Consider the following 16,430-nt stretch of genomic DNA (forward strand, 5'->3'; position numbering starts at 1 on the left):
ACAACAAACATTGGGCGTTGGTATCCATTGCGGGTCGTTTGGTTCCAAGACCCCCATGTTAGGGTCACTTCATATTTAACCAGAAAGGCTTGAATGCACACACAACAACAACAACAAAGAGTGGGCCCTTGGTATCCATTGCGGTTTGGTTCCAAGACCCCATGATAGGGTCACCATAAACTGGAAAGGACTTGAATGCACAAACAACAACAACAACAACAACAACACAGCGGTCCCTTGGTATCTACTGAAGTTTGGTTCCAGGACTTCCGTGTTTAGGGTCACCATAAATTGGAAAGGACTTGAATGCACACAACAACAACAAACAGTGGGCCTTTGGTATCCATTGCGGTTTGGTTCCAGGACCCCCATGTTAGGGTCACCATAAACCAAAAGGACTTGAATGCACACAGCAACAACAACAACAACAACAAACAGTGGGCCCTTGGTATCTACTGAAGTTTGGTTCCAGGACTTCCATGTTTAGGGTCACCATAAATTGGAAAGGACTTGAATGCACACAACACACAACAGTGGGCCTTTGGTATCCATTGCGGTTTGGTTCCAGGACCCCTATGTTAGGGTCACCATAAACCGGAAAGGACTTGAATGCACACAACAACAAACAACACAACAAAGAGTGGGCCCTTGGTATCCATTGGGTTTGGTTCCAGGACCTTCATGGACACCAAACTCTGTGGATGCTCAAGTCCCATTAAATAAAATGGCTTGGTGTAATGGTGTCCCTTATATAAAATAGAGCAACATCCAGGTTGCTTTTTGAAATTTAGACTTTTTAGAATTTTCAGGCTGTGGATGGTTGACTCTGACCATGGCGGTTAAAATGGTATCAACCGGATTATTCTGCAAGCGGATGCAGAGAGACGGTCTCCAAACTGGCAAAACCGCATAAGAAAGGAGGCATCATTTCTCTGTAATAAATGTTTGCTCTCTAGCACAGGAGCCCCATTTTTGCTTCTCTAGGAAAGGACCTACGAAGGGAGCTTTTAAGATGGTTAATTATTAAAGCAGCTCATCCAAACAACCTCAGAAGCTGCCTTTAAAAACAGTTTGAGTTCTTGGAAATGGAAACTAGCATCATCTCGCTTTCAGAAGTGAAAGGGTTTCTCATCCATTTAAGCAGCTGCTCTGTCGGCATGGTTGTAGCATCCTCCCTTTCTTGAACGCTGCGTTACAAATGGTGTGAATTATGTCTGCGGTGTTAGGATAGGTAAAGTATACTTTCTCTTGTTTCAGTTGTGTGGTCCTAGCCAGAAAATTAATCTACTGTGGCTACATCTGTACTCCAGAAATAATGCAGTTTGACACTGTTTGACTGCCATGGCTCCTTCCTACAGAAACCTGGGATTTGGAGTTAGGTCCCGAACAGACAGGCCCAAAAAAAGCTACTTCGGGTCACTTTGGAGGTATGCTGTTTAAATGATGCATGCATCTAAGAAGCCAAACGCTCTGCACCAAAGCTGCTCTCCAATCCTTAAGACTGGAGCATGGCTTGGCCGGCTTCTGGCCTCTTAGGACGCATGCAGCATTTAAACACCATACCTCCAAAGTGACCCGAAGCAGCTTTATTTGGCCTGTCTGTTTGGGCTTTTAGTTTTAGCTCTGGTGCCACAACAATCCCACAGCATTGAGCCATGGCAGTTAAAGTGATATCAAACTGCATTACTTCTGCAGTACAGATGTACTCCTACCTGCGCAGACTAGCTTCCTTTCTGGGAACATCTCTTCTTATATAACCCCAAGCTTTTAACCATGGCCTTCCATAACTCCACTCTGGTATTTGCAATTCAAGTCGCACTCAAGGTAGTCTATAATCATGCTTGCACTGTTGAACCTGAATGGAAGCAAAGTTGCCTGGATATCTGCTTACAGGGGAGACTCCTCTGAAGAGCTGACCGAGGTCAGGAGGAAGCATCCTTGTTGTTGTTGCAACACGAAAACAGAGTACCAAAGGGGTGGCTGACACTAACAGGGCAAGAAAAAAAGAAAAAAAAAGAAAAAAAAGATTGAGGTGGAAGGATGCAAAAGAGCTGATCGCAGGTCCTCTGAGTGAATCCATCTGCCGCATATACTCAACTATACATCGATCTCATGTTCAAGTTGAGGGCAGGTTTTGGGGCTGTAATTATGGATTTTGATATGACCCATGGATAAGTCAAGGGTAAAACTTAGGGGCATGTAATGAAGGATGCAAAGGATGAAGCAAAAGGAAACAATGCCAAAGGGCTTAAAAGAGAGAGCTTTCTAGCTGTCAATGCTTCCAGCGCAAATGCATAATATATAATGACTTAAAATACAGTACTTACATTGACCCATGGATAAGTCAACTCAGGTTTTTTGGGATGTCAATTTTTTAACCCCAAATTTCTAGACTTATACATAAGTATATACAGTACATTCTCACTCCTTGGAGCGTTTGGGCTGCGTGTGTTGCTTTTCACTCTCAGCCCAAGATGGAAGGGGATTATGTTATGGCTCATAGCAGTAGGTCAGGGAATGGTCTTCTATTTAAAAACAAGAATGGGTGGGTGCGAAACATCTGGATGATGTCTTCTCTGGTGGGATGAAAGAACCGAAGCGTCGGATCATGTGTGGGTGGGCGATACTTTTTGTGGCCTTGTGTGAAGAGAGGGATGAGACTTTTGCTTTGACCATTGAGTAACCCACATGCACACTTCATGAGTCAGTGTGCTCATTTTTTATGTGGGGAAGAGGAAATATTTCCGGCTAATGCTCTAAAGCTCATCTCTAGTGGGTTGAGTCCACTTTCTATTTGCCTCCTCTCAACCAGGAATGTACTGGAGTTCTTTGGCTGAGAAATATCAACCAATTTGGGCATGCGAAGGAGGAACCCAAATGGTATGGCTTGGTTTCTCTCCGTGGAAAGGACTGCGATGGACTATGTGGGTATATTAAGGATGACGAAAAGTAGCTGGATGAAATGTTGCAGCTCATCTCTGAGGAAAAGAAATCTATGTGGAAGCCTTGTTAGTTGGTTGCACCAAAGAGACTTGTGACATAGTTTTTTGTGGGTTATTCAGCGCTTTGTGGCCATGTTCTAGAAGAGTTTGTTTCTGATATTTCGCCAGCATCTGTGGCTGGCATCTTCAGAGAATGTGTGACTGTCTCTGAATGTTCTCTGAAGATGCCAGCCACAGATGCTGGCGAAACATCAGAAACAAACTCTTCTAGAACATGGCTACATGGCCCTGAAAAACCCACAAAAACCTATGGATGCCAGCCATGAAAGCCTTTGACTTCACAGACTTGTGACACATCGGGGACCAACTAGAGAACACATTATGTATCTTATAAAGTGTGCTCCAGCCCATAAAAGCTCGACCTCTTGTGAGATGAATTGACCTGGCCTCTTAAGATGTGCTCAAGTTTTTGTTTTGTATTATTTCTTACTTTTGAAATGACAAGGTGCAGATGTTAACAGGTGAAGCGCTTGGGCTGCACTCAACGGAAGCTGGACTCAGAGACTGGAATCGTGTTGGTGACTTGTGTGCGTATACTGGACACTTTGGGCAGATGTGGAACAGTTGTATTTGATTCAAGGTTGCAGATGTGGAGCTGCACATGCATGGTTGTGCATGGTTCTGCACAGCTCACAGATGGTCATGCACATTACAGACAATTGCATACGCAGGTGCATAATTCATTGTGCACTATTGCAGTTCACTCGTGAGGTGGCATTGCACAACTACTGCATACAATTCCATGAGTGTAAGATGGTGCTCCATCTCCTCGGTTTAGTTTCTCATTCAGAGAGTGCTGCATGTTAAGTCTAGAGAGTATTTAGAGGCAGATCTTTCTTGCCTAGCATGGATGCAAGTAGCTGGATGCAGTGTGGCTCATCTCTCCTGATGTCATGTCAGTGGGGAACCCTCTTACGAGGAGAGTTTTAATGGAGAGTGTTAGGAAATTGGTCCTTCTGAGAGAAAAGACTCGAAGAACAAGTGCTTAATCCTTGTTTTAGAGTCTGTAATATTGGGGTTGGCAAAAATTGGGGCCTTTGAGGTTGGAGGAAAGAAAGCCGATCGATTACACCAAATGGTTCTTTGCGAGGATGTTGAATTTGGGAGTCTGGAATACGATCTAAACCTAATCAAAATCCCACCAAACAGAGATGCCTTTATGGGGCCAACCCAAATGCCCAATTACACGTTGCAGGCTTTCTAAGTGCCGCTGGCTTCTTCCATCAGGCAAGGTGTTTAAAAACCATACTGGAGCAAGAAAATTGAAGATGTTATTCAGGTGCCTGCATGTTGCTGTTTTTTGTTATCAGTTCGGATGGTAGGGAGGGGTATTATTTACAGGCTGGAACCTCCTCTTCCAAGCCATGTGGTCACTGGGAGATTCTCAAAGTCCAGGAAATTTAACATCCATTTGCAAAACCAAAAAGAAGCTTCTTTGCAATCCAACATGTCTCCATCCTTGGTGAGGCCCAGACCCCTTTTGATCCAAGATACCTGCTATCCTTGTACTTTAAGTGAGGATAAAGTGGGGCGAATGGACTATTCGGATTGTTTCGAGGTGACAAGTGGTTATTTTGCGGATCGTTGGCAAGGTCCTCTGGATGCTGTGCATCTTCACTTGTGTGGAATGAGCATGGTTACTGTGAGGGGAGATCGTGTCTCTTCATCTCGTATTGTCAGCGGAAGCCTTTGAACAAATATATGGGGAGACTTCTTGGCCTGAAGGAACGGGAGAAAGGTCCCATCTGAGTGGTTTTCAAGAACATGTTGTTTGTGTACGTTTTAAAGGGAGTCATTCAAAGAGAGCTTTGCGTATGACTTTCTGGACAGAAGTGGGAACCATTCCTGGGCCTGGGGCGTTCGAAGTTGAGAAGCTGCTTTATAGATAAAGAATAGGCATTTGTATCTCCAACCACCCCCTCCAACTGGCTTCCCACTTTCCCCAGTGCCTTCTCATAGCTCTTCCTGGGGTCACTTGTGTTTTGGTATTTCAGTCTGGTGGGTGGTTCTTTATCCAGCATATTCTGGATAGACAAGCTTCAAAACTGCAGACTCTTCTTGGTTTTTGACTAGTACCCCAACTCAGGCCTTGTGTAGAAGACATTAGCTTAGAATTAAACCATTCTGAACCTAGAGATTTGGTCTAAATTTTGGAATTGAATAACGATTGCAGTCCTCCTGCACAAAAATCCCATTCAATTTCAGCAGTTTAATTTAGGGCAGGAGGAAGAGCCATTGTGCTGCTCTTGTTAAACAGTTGGGAGTCAGAAATCCAAACTACCACAAATCGCTCCGAGTTAAACCAGTAGCTTAAGGCTGACTTCGGCCTGTTACAGACAGCCAAAATAAAGCTGCTTCGAGTCACAGTGGAGGTATGGTGTTTCAATGATGCATGTGCCCTAAAAGTGTCCAGAAGTCGCACCAAAGCCACGCTCCAGCCCTAAGGACTGGAGCATGGCTTTGGTGTGGCTTCTGGACTCTTAGGATCTAGATATTCCTAGGAGAACATATTAATCAAATCCGTGAGTAATCAAATCAGCAAATATGGAAGGATGGGTGTATTTACAGGATATAGTTTTAGGGGCTGCAAGTGATTCTTTTCTTTCACGACTTGTTGGAAATCACTCTTTTGACAGTCGCAAAGTTTGGAAATGGCTTGACCACTTGTATACATGGAAATAAATGTTGGTGAATTCTTTAAAGTGTATTTGAGGTAGTCTTGTTGATGGAGAAAGATGAACCTCTTTGACAGATTGACAGTAAATGTGGAAAATGAGTTTCTTTCCTCCCCTCTCAATTGTATCTCCGCTACCTGCTATTTTAATAGATAGAGATTTGATACAAGGTTCTGGAGAACCAAGTCCATGTAATTCATCTGCTTTAGATCTCCTTTGGCAAGGCCCTTTCAGCCTTAGTGCTCCATCTGTAAAAATGGGAATGATGGCTATCTTTATGAGTACAGAAGAATAAAAGAAGAATTTGGTGTGGTCTAAGCTTCACAGCCTTAACTGGCTTTTTTAAATTTGGATTTAACTATTTGGTTATTAGCCATGAGTCCCTATGTTGGGAGGAAGGCGGGATATAAGAAAATATTATTATTATTATTATTATTAAAACAGGGGAGAGGCTGACAGAGACTGAAAATGAAACAGAAATTGGCAGGTGATGTTCTTTTAAGTACCGTACTTTGCCTAACAAACTCAGGGAAAACCATCTAGGTACCAAATATAATAGAACAAAAAAGTAACCGAAGAACATACGGAGACTAACTACTACTAATATGATGAACTGAAATGACACCAGCCCAAAAATGTCAAGAGAGTAACTATATTTGTATTTATGTCAAGAATGTATATCCCGCAATGGGATTCAGCGTACTGAAAGTAGCAAACCGTGTTTTGCAGAATTAACTTTGCTGCAAAGCACGGTTTGTCACTTTCTGTATATGATTGTATATAATATTTTTGTAGTGTTTGCTATCTGTGGCTACCTACTCTGGGAACACTAGCCCCCTAAAAAGCGTCTTAACACTTCGAATGAGTGCGTGAAGTGGAACCCTTTCATTTAAAATAACACTGTTCTGCATTTTAAACGAAATGTTGTTAAATATAAACTCACACATTTGTAAATCTAGCAAAAGAAGAGTCTAGCAAGCACAGGTTTATGCTTTCTGTTAGAAGTGCCACATGACTCAAATCTGAGTTTGAACTGACAGAATACGTTCCACAACCTTGTGTTGTCTCCCTTTTCTGGTTTTCGCTCCTTTTGTGCTGAATTTCATCACTCTAACAGCAAATATGCCTACATGTAAGATAGCGAAATGGATCTACCTGCATCTCTGTCTACATAAGGAGAGCGTTTTGCCTGGTCTTGGCTTGCAATCCTTAAAGAAGCTAAGTATTTTAAGCTAGCTTTGGAGCTTGGCTTGCTAGGGAAATAACCATCCAGGAGTCCTGGTTGGGATGCAGTGGTCAGTTTTCCTCTTGGTGAGTTCGTTGTTAACCGAAACTATTCCGGTGAACAAGATTAACCAAGTAGGAATGACTGGGAACCAGGCACTTGCACGCTTTCTTGAGAGAGAGGTAGGTATGATTTTGTCTTAGATTTTTAATACAACCAGTCAGTATGCGTGCCATGTAAAAGTTCCAGGTTACTTCAAGTTTTACAGAAAGGACCACAGGTTTCAGGTGTGCAGAGCATCATAGGTTCTCTCTGTAGCACCTCAACTTGAGAAGCTCAGGGAGCAGAGCTGGAAAGATCTTGGAAGGCTGCTCCCAGAGATAGTTTTTGTCTAGATGGACAAATAACCTGATTCTTTAAAGTTGCTTCAGATGTTCGTCCAGGTCTCTGGGTTTGGGAAGTGGTGTTCCGGCTGGTCGCTTTGCAAATTCACTGCGACTGCCCACAAGAGTCTAGACCACTGCTACTCAAAGTGATGGTCCATGGGTTGATGCCAGTCTGAGCCATTGGCTGGCTGGACATAGAAAGTTTTCAGGAAAGAAAGAATTGTGCCCCTTGTACCCAATGAGCACAGACATAGTGCCAATCCTTGGCACATTGAGGGGACAGATCCAACTAGTGGTCTCTCACATCAGTTTGCCTGAGTAGCACTGTTTTAGATGATTGCTAAGTTGGTGTGCCTTCATAGAGACGTCATAGAGCAATTGATCTGGTTAGGATTTTGTACGAAATGTAGTTGGCCCTCCACATTTGCAGCTTTGGCTATTTGCCGTTTTGATTAATATGTCCTCACTAGGAATCTCTAGGTCCTCCAGCGCAACTGAGCCAGAAGTTGACCATAGAGTTGTGCTGGAGTACCTAGAAAAAACCTAAGCATTTGTAGGTCTTCCAGCATGATTCCATGATCAACTTTTGGCAGATGTTGACTATAGAGATGCATTAGAGGACCTGGAGGTTCCTACAGAGGTGTTCTCCCAGGTAAAAAGAATACAATTTTTAACATTCATGGGGGTCTTTCACCCCTAACCCCAGCGAATGTGGAGGGACCACTGTATATACTGTTGGCTCAGTTCATTAACAGAAGCCTATAATTCCAGATAGTTCGGTCATTCTCATGTAAAGGCTGCAATCTTTGTAGGAGAGTAACAGCTATGGAATTCAAACATTAGCAAAGGTATCCATTGAAAGTGCACTTGTCCCTTCATATTTGCTAGGGTTAGGGGCACAAGACCCCCGGGGATATGGAAAAGCTGCAGATAACAAAAACACTATGGCCTGTTACAGACTGCCAAAATAAAGCTGCTTCTGGTCTCTTTGGAGGTATGCTGTTTAAATGATGCATGCATCCTAAGAATCCGGAAGCTGCACCAAAGCTTCTCTCCAGTGCTTAGGAATGGAGTGTGGCTTTGGCGCAACCTCCAGACTCTTAGGACCCATGCATCATTTAAATAGCATACCTCCAAAGAGACCCAAAGCAGCTTTATTTTGGCAGTCTGTAGCAGGCCTATGTTTCTACCTGAGAAGACACCTCTCTAGGAATCTCTAATTCCTCCAGCACAACTCTATGGTCAACGTCCGACAGACACTGACCATCGAACTGTGCTGGAGGAGCTAGTAGAGTGTTCTCTCTAGGAATCGCTAGGTCTTTCAGTGCAACTTTTCATTAAAGCTGACCATAAAGTTGCAGTGGAGGCCCTAGATATTCCTAGAGAGAACATGTTCATCAAATCCGTGAATAATCAAATCTGGAAATATCAAAACTGCAAATATGGAGGGAACTCTTGAGATATGCTAGGAAGATTACCATGGACTGTGATAAGAGACACTAATGATGCAAATCGTTCATATTCATAGAAGAAACTAGTTATGTTTTTGCCATTTATAACCACCCATGCAAAATATGTACTTTTTTTGCAAATGTGGCTTGCAGATGTGCTGCTTGTACGCCGTTTGATCAGAAGCAAAACTTCCTCAAACTGGATTTTTCGGCAAGGTTTTGTTCCGCCCTGGAGTGGCTTGCGACCAACCGGCTGGTAAATGACGCATGCGGGAAATGATTGGTCTGTGACCTTTTGAAACATTGGTGGATGCCCCTTCAGACAAAGTGCCTAGTGTTCGTGGAGCAGGACTGGTGTCTTGGCATCCTGGAGCCCTTTCAAGCCTTATCTGTGTTGCTATTGAGAGCTTCAGACGCGGATTTCTTTAATTTATAGTTGCTGCACTTCATCTTCTGTTGCCTTTCTGAATTAATATAGCTAAAGATACTTGTGTGGTAGTTTGTGCCTGGTGGAAGAAGTCACCACTGAAAGTTGAACGCCAGATTGATCTTTCAATGTAATTTCAGCAATGATGTGGTCTAACAACATCTGTCTCTAGCTTTGGGCAACATGGGATACATTTTAGGGCTGTGTTTAAACACTGAAGCAGGGATAGACAACCTGGTGCCCTCCAGTATATAGGGAGATCTTGTAGCACCATTGAGACTAACTGAAAGAAAGAAATTGGCAGCATGAGCTTTCCTAGACTTCAATCTGCTTCCTCAGATGCTTGCTCTACTTACTCAGATATTTACTCAGAAGCATCTGCGGAAGTAGACTGAAGTCTAGGAAAGCTCATGCTGCCAACTTCTTTCTTTCAGTTGTTCTCAAAGGTGCTACAAAATCTCTCTACATACTGATGCTACAGACTAACATGGCTATGTCTTTGAATGGTGCCCTCCAGATGTTTTGGATTCCGGCTCCTATAAATCCTAGCCAGAATGGCCAGTGCTCAGGGCTTCAAGGAGCTATCATCTGAAACGTTTGGAAGATAGCAGGTTGCCTACCCGTTAGCTAAGCAAAAGCTGTTCTTAAAGCCTCCTTTTCCTATATTAAAACCACATTTTAACGTTGGGTGTTTTCAAACAAATGATGGTTAATATTAAACATAGTTTGCCCACTTGTGCTATGTTTAACTAAAGCTTCTGAATTCTTCCTTATGGTTGTTCTAAACTATGGAGGAAGTACCTGAGCCTGGGGTTTCTTCTGTCTGGTTTTCTTCTTCCGTCTGTTGTCTGAATCAGGCCATGATGTTTGTAAGCCTTTAAGGCGCCTCATTGGAATCTGTCAATGGTTATTCTGACATCCTTACAACAAAGCATGGCTCTTCTCTTTTTCTCACTCACCTCTGTATAGTAAGCTTGCAGGAGTTAGAGAAGACAGAATGAGATGTTGGGTAGGATAGAGCAGCCCTCACTGGTGTTTTGTATTTCTCCAGAAGCAAAATGGACTCTTAGTACATGGTCACTTAATTTGATGCCTCAGCCACCACTTATGCGCAAGCTAGATGTTGGCTTCCTAAAACCCAACACTTGATTTTGTTGATGCATCTTTCTTAGTGATGCCTCAGTATCTTTCTCCTCCTGCGGCCATCTCCCCAAAATGCTATCTAAGCCTGTTGCAGGGAGAGCGATGTTTTGTGCACCTTACTTTGGTGAGGCTGGTGTTTCTCCTATCATTTCAAATAATCATTACCAATTAGACTCCTGCACTTCATAATTTATGGGGCATCGGCAAGCAGGAAGCGTCTCTCCTTTTTGTTTCTGTTTTAAATCCCATCCATTTTTAATAGGTTTGGCCTCCGTAGTTGGGTTGGGTTTCTCCACATCGAATGTGCGCAACTCTGCACTGATCTACACATAGATGGGGTGGACATCGTTAGTAAAACCAGACTGTCCTATACAGGAGATAAAAGTAGCACCTTTGAGACTCACTGAAATAAAGAAGTTGGCAGCATGCGCTTTCGTAGACTTCAGTCTACTTCCTCAGTCTAAATGCATCTGAGGAAGTGAACGGAAGTCTAGGAAAGCCCATGCTGCCAACTTCTTTCTTTCAGTGAGTCTCAAAGGTGCCACAAGATCTCTTTGCAGTAGATAAAATAGAGATTCTGAAACACAGGTCTCACTTTTACTGCGTTCTGGTAGTATTGCTTGTTTTATCCTCTGTATATGTGTCAAAGCGCCACCTCCTCATTTTAGAAGTGCTTGTTGTAACTGCTCCAAAAATCCGTCTCAGGCATGTCTGCGGTTTTAGATGTTGATAGTTTTTATTATGAACACAGCGGACTTTGCCAGTGACAGAGTCTTGACTGTAAACGGGTTCCCTGTGCTATTTCTAGGCGAATCCTTAATTTCTTCAGCCGTGACTTTCTCTCTGTATATCAGAGAGAACTGTAGCTTCAAAGTGAAGGATGGCATCATTTGGCTTCAGATAGGCCCAGTGTTGGCACTTATGGCAACCCAAAGGTGACCTTATCCTAGGGTTTTCTGGGCAAAATTTAGCATTGACTTCCTCTGGGACTAAGGCCCAGTACAGACAGGCCAAAATAAAGCCTCTTCGGGTCACTTTGGAGTTATGCTGTTTAAATGATGCATGCGTCCTAAGAGGCCGGAAGCTATGCCAAAGCCATGCTCCAGCCCTAAGGACTGGAGCGTAGCTTTTGGTGTACTGTATAATCTTTATTAATTTTCAATACATAACACTTAGTAAATACAAAGATTTAATCCATATATTTATATCCCGCTGTTCTTCATTTTCTTTACTCCAGCGTAGCTTTGATGCAGCTTCTCACCTCTTAAGATGTGTGTGTCATTTGAAGAACACACCTCCAAAGTGACCGGAAGCAGCTTTATTTTGGCCTGTCTGTACAGGCCGTAAGCGATCATGATTTATCCAGAGTCACTGCATTTCCATGCTGACTGGGGATTCAAATCCTAGTTTCCTGAGTCCTAGTTCAGTTATAAAACTCTGGCTCTTAACGTTATCTTGCTTAAATACAACAGACGGAGCAATAAGGAAACCATGCCCTGGGAGCTAGGTATGTTTCGCCTGGTAAAGAGGTGATATGATAGCCCTGTTTCACTATTTGAAGGGGTGTCATGTTGAGGATGGAGCAAGCTTGTTTTCTGCTGCTCTAGAACATGGAACATTGGATGGAAGCTACAGGAAAAGAGATTCCACCTAAACATTAAGAGGAGCTTCCTGAAAGTAAGAGCTGTTTGACAGTGGAAGACATTCCCTCAAAGAGTGGTGGAGTCTCCTTCTTTGGAGGTCTTTATATAGAAGCTAGATGGCCATCTTTCTGGGGTGCTTTGATTTTGAGTTCCTGCATGGCAGAAAGGGGTTGGACTGGATGGCTCTAGTGGTCTTTTCCAACTCTATGATTCTGTTCTAAGTTGTGTTGAAAATGATTAATGTGCTGCAGTTGCATGAAAAGTTCACCGGTTAAAAAAGCCTCAGTGCTATAGACTGTACAGTTGGCTCTTCTTATACACAGATTTTTTATACACAGATTCAAGCATCCACAGTTTGCAAATGTTCCAAAAAAGTATAAATTTCAAATATCAAGCCTTGATTTTTCCATTTTTATAAGGGACACCATTTTGCTATGCCATTATATTTAATGGAACTTGAGCATCCACGGATTTTGTTATCCACGGGGGATCTGGGAACCAAACCCCAGCGTATAACAAGGGTCCGCTGCAGTACAGAAGGGAGTGCTTACTTACTACTCTTTGTTTTTCCTGCAGCTTCCAATCAAAGCCAGCCAACAGAATACTCACACCAAAGTCAGCACCGAACATAACAAGGAATGTCTCATCAACATTTCCAAGTACAAGTTTTCCCTGGTCATCAGCGGCCTCACCAATATCTTGAAAAATGTTAACAACATGGTAAGTCCGTATGTTCCCTTGCTGGGATGTGGGATTGATGAAGGAATACTTTAAGGCTGTGGCGGTTAAAATAGGTTAGCTTCTTCAACGTCCGGTGACTGGTTGGATGTCAGCGGTTCCGTTGAATCCACTAATAATGTATTTGATGCTGCTCCTCTTATTTTGATATAGCGAGCTTTCTTAAGACAAGGTCAAAGCACATTAATCCTATCATGTGTGTAACCAGCATAAAATGACATTGTTCATTATTTCTATGAAGTGGAAGGCAAATGATGGTGTGCATTAAAGAGCAGAAGTGAACATGATGGGGTCAGAGTAACAGCATCTCTGGTGCTTCTCATACTTAATCCTAAAACCAGTGGGAGTCCATCAGATCTACCATTATGTTGCTATTTAGGGCAGCACCTTTTAAGAAAAGGTACAGTGGACCCTTCCTTTATGTGAGGATCCATTCCGGATTGCCCCCCGTAAGGGAAATGCCTCATATGCTCAAGCTCTATTTAAAACGATGGGGCTCGTGTGCGCCATGGACATGCACACCATTCCCTCTTTTGGTGCACGGCTTCAGTGTAAGCTGAAAGCTGCGTATGGCATGGGTGCGCTATACTTGTCATTCATTTTTTTCTTCCTCTTCCCAGGTCTCTCTCCACTTTGAGGATTAGGATTAGGAATTTCATTTTCAAATGTAAATAGGGAGAGTTCATAGTACTCATGCTAGAGAATTGGTAGTTGATCAGGTTTATCTCTCTGCTGTTATGGGCTCAGATGTTTTTTGGCACCCAAAATGTGTGTCCTGTCTCTAAAGTAACCTAAATTAGGTGTTAGAAATAATGTCTTTATGATGTGAGGTTTATGTAGGGTTCTTCTACCGGATAATTAGTTGGCAAAAAATGAGATTAGGAAATGTTCAGGAGCTGGAAAGAAAGCAGAATCCAGGACACATATTGAGTACAAAAGATCTAACCGCAAAGTTTTATTCAAACTCCCCTTTGTTTCCTAGGCCTTCCACAATTGCTTTATTCGTTGCGAGGATCAAATTCAGGTAGACATTTCTGAAAAGCCAAAAGTTAGCCATTTTTACATTAAGAATCCAAAACTTTAGCTGTCATCTCAGTTCTAATATGGTTCATAAAGCAGATGTTTCATTGTGTTAGATGGACGGCAAGATGGCTCTCTTAAATAAGACGTATTTTTTCTCCTTCTAGAGGATATTTGGAGAAGCTGCCGAAAAGAACTTGTATCTCTCTCAGCTGATTATTTTGGACACGCTGGAAAAATGTCTCGCTGGGGTGAGTACCTTTTTGGATCAATGAATTGCACATGGACTCTTGGAGCTCTTGGCGAATTGCACACGGACAACCTTCTTCTCTACCGATTGTGATGGTGTGTACATTTTTGTAGCTTGGAAATAGCAGGACCTAGTGTGTTTCATGATAACAGTAATAAAAATACTTCCATGCTGTGGTTGGAAAACATCTACCAGAATGCCACAACCTGCTTTGTATATCAACAGCTGATCTTTTAACACAGTTTATTTGACACAAATGAGTACCCAGCATCTGTCAGCAAGTGGTCCAAGAGCATTTCTCAGGACTGCAAGGCAGCCATTTGCACATTGGAGAGCTATGCTCTATAGTTGATTCCTAATGCCTTTTACCTCCTCAGTAGAAGCAATGCAACTTCTTTATGATTATTTCCTGTGTGTGTGTTTTTTTTTAAAAAAGGAAAGTCTGTCCTTCAGGAAAAGAAACTCATGTTACACCTGGAAAGCAAACTTGCAGATTTAGCTTTGTACCTAATCCAAATAACATATCATAAATTGGTGCGTCTGGAAATGTGAAACAGGCTTGCACATCGACATGGGGCAAAAAAAAGCAAAATTTTATGTCCTTTGCTTGTAATACAGACCAGACCTATAGGTTTAAGAAATTTTCAGCTAATGTTTAAAGTCTTAATTTCTTAAGTCTGCTGGGGATTTCCACTGACATTGTGAGTTTGTTCCAATTTGGAACAGGTCTGTGCAAAGATAATGAACCTTTCTCTTCTCCAAAGATGAATTCTGCAGGTGCTTCCTAGTTTATGTTAGTTAACTTTGTCTAAACTTCCAGTGGGAATGTAGTCCTGAGGTTTCCAGGAGGGAAGAATGTTCTTATTTCCACTTAACTCTCATCTTGGAGTCTGTCTGCTTTTTATCCTTTTTTACTACCTTGGGAATGCGGTTAGTGGTTCAGATCCTTCTGCGAAGCCGTATAGCTCCAAAGCCAAAACCCAAGCCTTGGTGAAATCTAAGAGTCTGTGTTTATTCCTGAGGGTTTCTTTAACACAGTTTTAAGCTGAGCGTAATGAGATCATCTATAAGTTGCTTGCGTTTCTCCATACCGGTTTTGAAAGATGGCTTTCCAAGCTGCTGCAGACGGAATAGTTCCCAGTTTGTCATTTGACACCTGTATAAACATACTTATAGGCAATCTGTAAAGCCAGTCACAACACTCTCGGCCTGTTCCTAGCCTTCTCTGAACATGGATTTAACTGCCCTGCCTCAGTGCTAGAGAACCCTGGGAACTGTTGTTTATTGTGGCACCAGAGCTCTCCGAGCGAGAAGGCTAAACGTCTCACAAAACTACAGTTCCCAGGATCCTCTGGCACTGGGCCAGGATGGTTAAAGCAGTCTCAAAGTGGATTATTTCTGCAGTGTGTTTTGGACCAAAGTCAGCGCAAATTGGATGGACAAAAATAAATCCAGAATGAAATGATTTCAGTACCAGGAAAGTTATTTAAGTTTCATAAAACGTAGCAGTGTTAAAAATTGCTGGATGCAAAAAAAGAGGGAGAGAAAGAGACGTTTTGATTTGGTACCCGAATCATACTGATAAGGCAGTTGATACGCAGCCCCAAGGAAGCTTTTGGAGGGTTTTTTGGGCTCTGTGGCCATGTTCCAGAAGAGTTTATGCCTGACATTTCGCCAGCATCTGTGGCTGGCGTCTTCAGAAGATGGCAGCCACAGATGCTGGCGAAACGTCAGGCATAAACTCTTCTAGAACATGGCCGCAGAGCCCAAAAAACCCACAAAAAAAACTATGGATGCCGACCATGAAAGCCTTCCGCCTCAGGGAAGGTTTCCTATGTTTGTGGAACTGTGACTGAAACAGCCCTTTCTTTGTATACCAACTCCTTAATATCTGGCACATGGAATGGAGGTCTCCATTTGCTTGGCCAGAGCCTCCCCGACAGTCTTCGTTACATAACTGAGTAGGGCCAGAAAGTGGGCAGATTATAAGTCTGTCTGTAAAACCCAGGAAAGTGAAAGCATAGAGGCTGGAAAGCATACAGTCATAGGAGCTTCGGAATCGCACATTGTTGTAATCTTTGTGTCAAGGGAATGGGAGAGTCAGAGATCCTGATTCAGAGGAGGGCAGACAAGCAAATGTGGGGGAGCCTACCATAGAGCTCTAAGGTTTGCCTGCCAGCCAGCTGCCAAGATGACTAGAGGTGGCATGGCTTGGAGGCTTTCCTTCCACCTTCTGTCCAGTGGTTCAGACAGGAGGTGACCAAAGTCTGGTTTTGGACCGTGACCTGGAGATTTTCCACCCAATTCTTGAGGTGTGGGTAGGCCCTTGAGAAGGATGGTGATCCTTCATGTAGCGTTCACATGTCTAAAATAGAAAGACACCAAGTTGCTCTTACAGTGGAATGCTGCACTACAAGATGGTAAAAGCAAACCCTTCTTCCAATGGTTCCTGAAGGCTCAGTGTAAATAC

At 42.9% G+C, this 16,430-nt stretch overlaps 2 protein-coding genes across 16 annotated transcripts in view; both read left to right on the plus strand.

Annotated features, from left to right (window-relative positions):
• The window catches only part of LOC121917114 (RNA-binding protein Musashi homolog 2-like), a 911,933-nt gene that overhangs the window by 217,815 nt on the left and 677,688 nt on the right, over positions 1–16,430 (plus strand). The window lies entirely within an intron of this gene.
• Positions 1–16,430, plus strand: part of NF1 (neurofibromin 1) — a 353,409-nt gene that overhangs the window by 203,046 nt on the left and 133,933 nt on the right. For all 5 annotated transcript variants that reach the window (XM_042442781.1, XM_042442784.1, XM_042442782.1 and 2 more), the window contains exons 2-3: positions 12,529–12,672; positions 13,878–13,961. In XM_042442781.1, the coding sequence (XP_042298715.1) occupies positions 12,529–12,672; positions 13,878–13,961 (228 nt within the window). The remainder of the gene's footprint in view (positions 1–12,528; positions 12,673–13,877; positions 13,962–16,430) is intronic.

Source organism: Sceloporus undulatus, chromosome 11 (genome assembly GCF_019175285.1).
Source record: "Sceloporus undulatus isolate JIND9_A2432 ecotype Alabama chromosome 11, SceUnd_v1.1, whole genome shotgun sequence".
NCBI lineage: Eukaryota > Metazoa > Chordata > Lepidosauria > Squamata > Phrynosomatidae > Sceloporus > Sceloporus undulatus.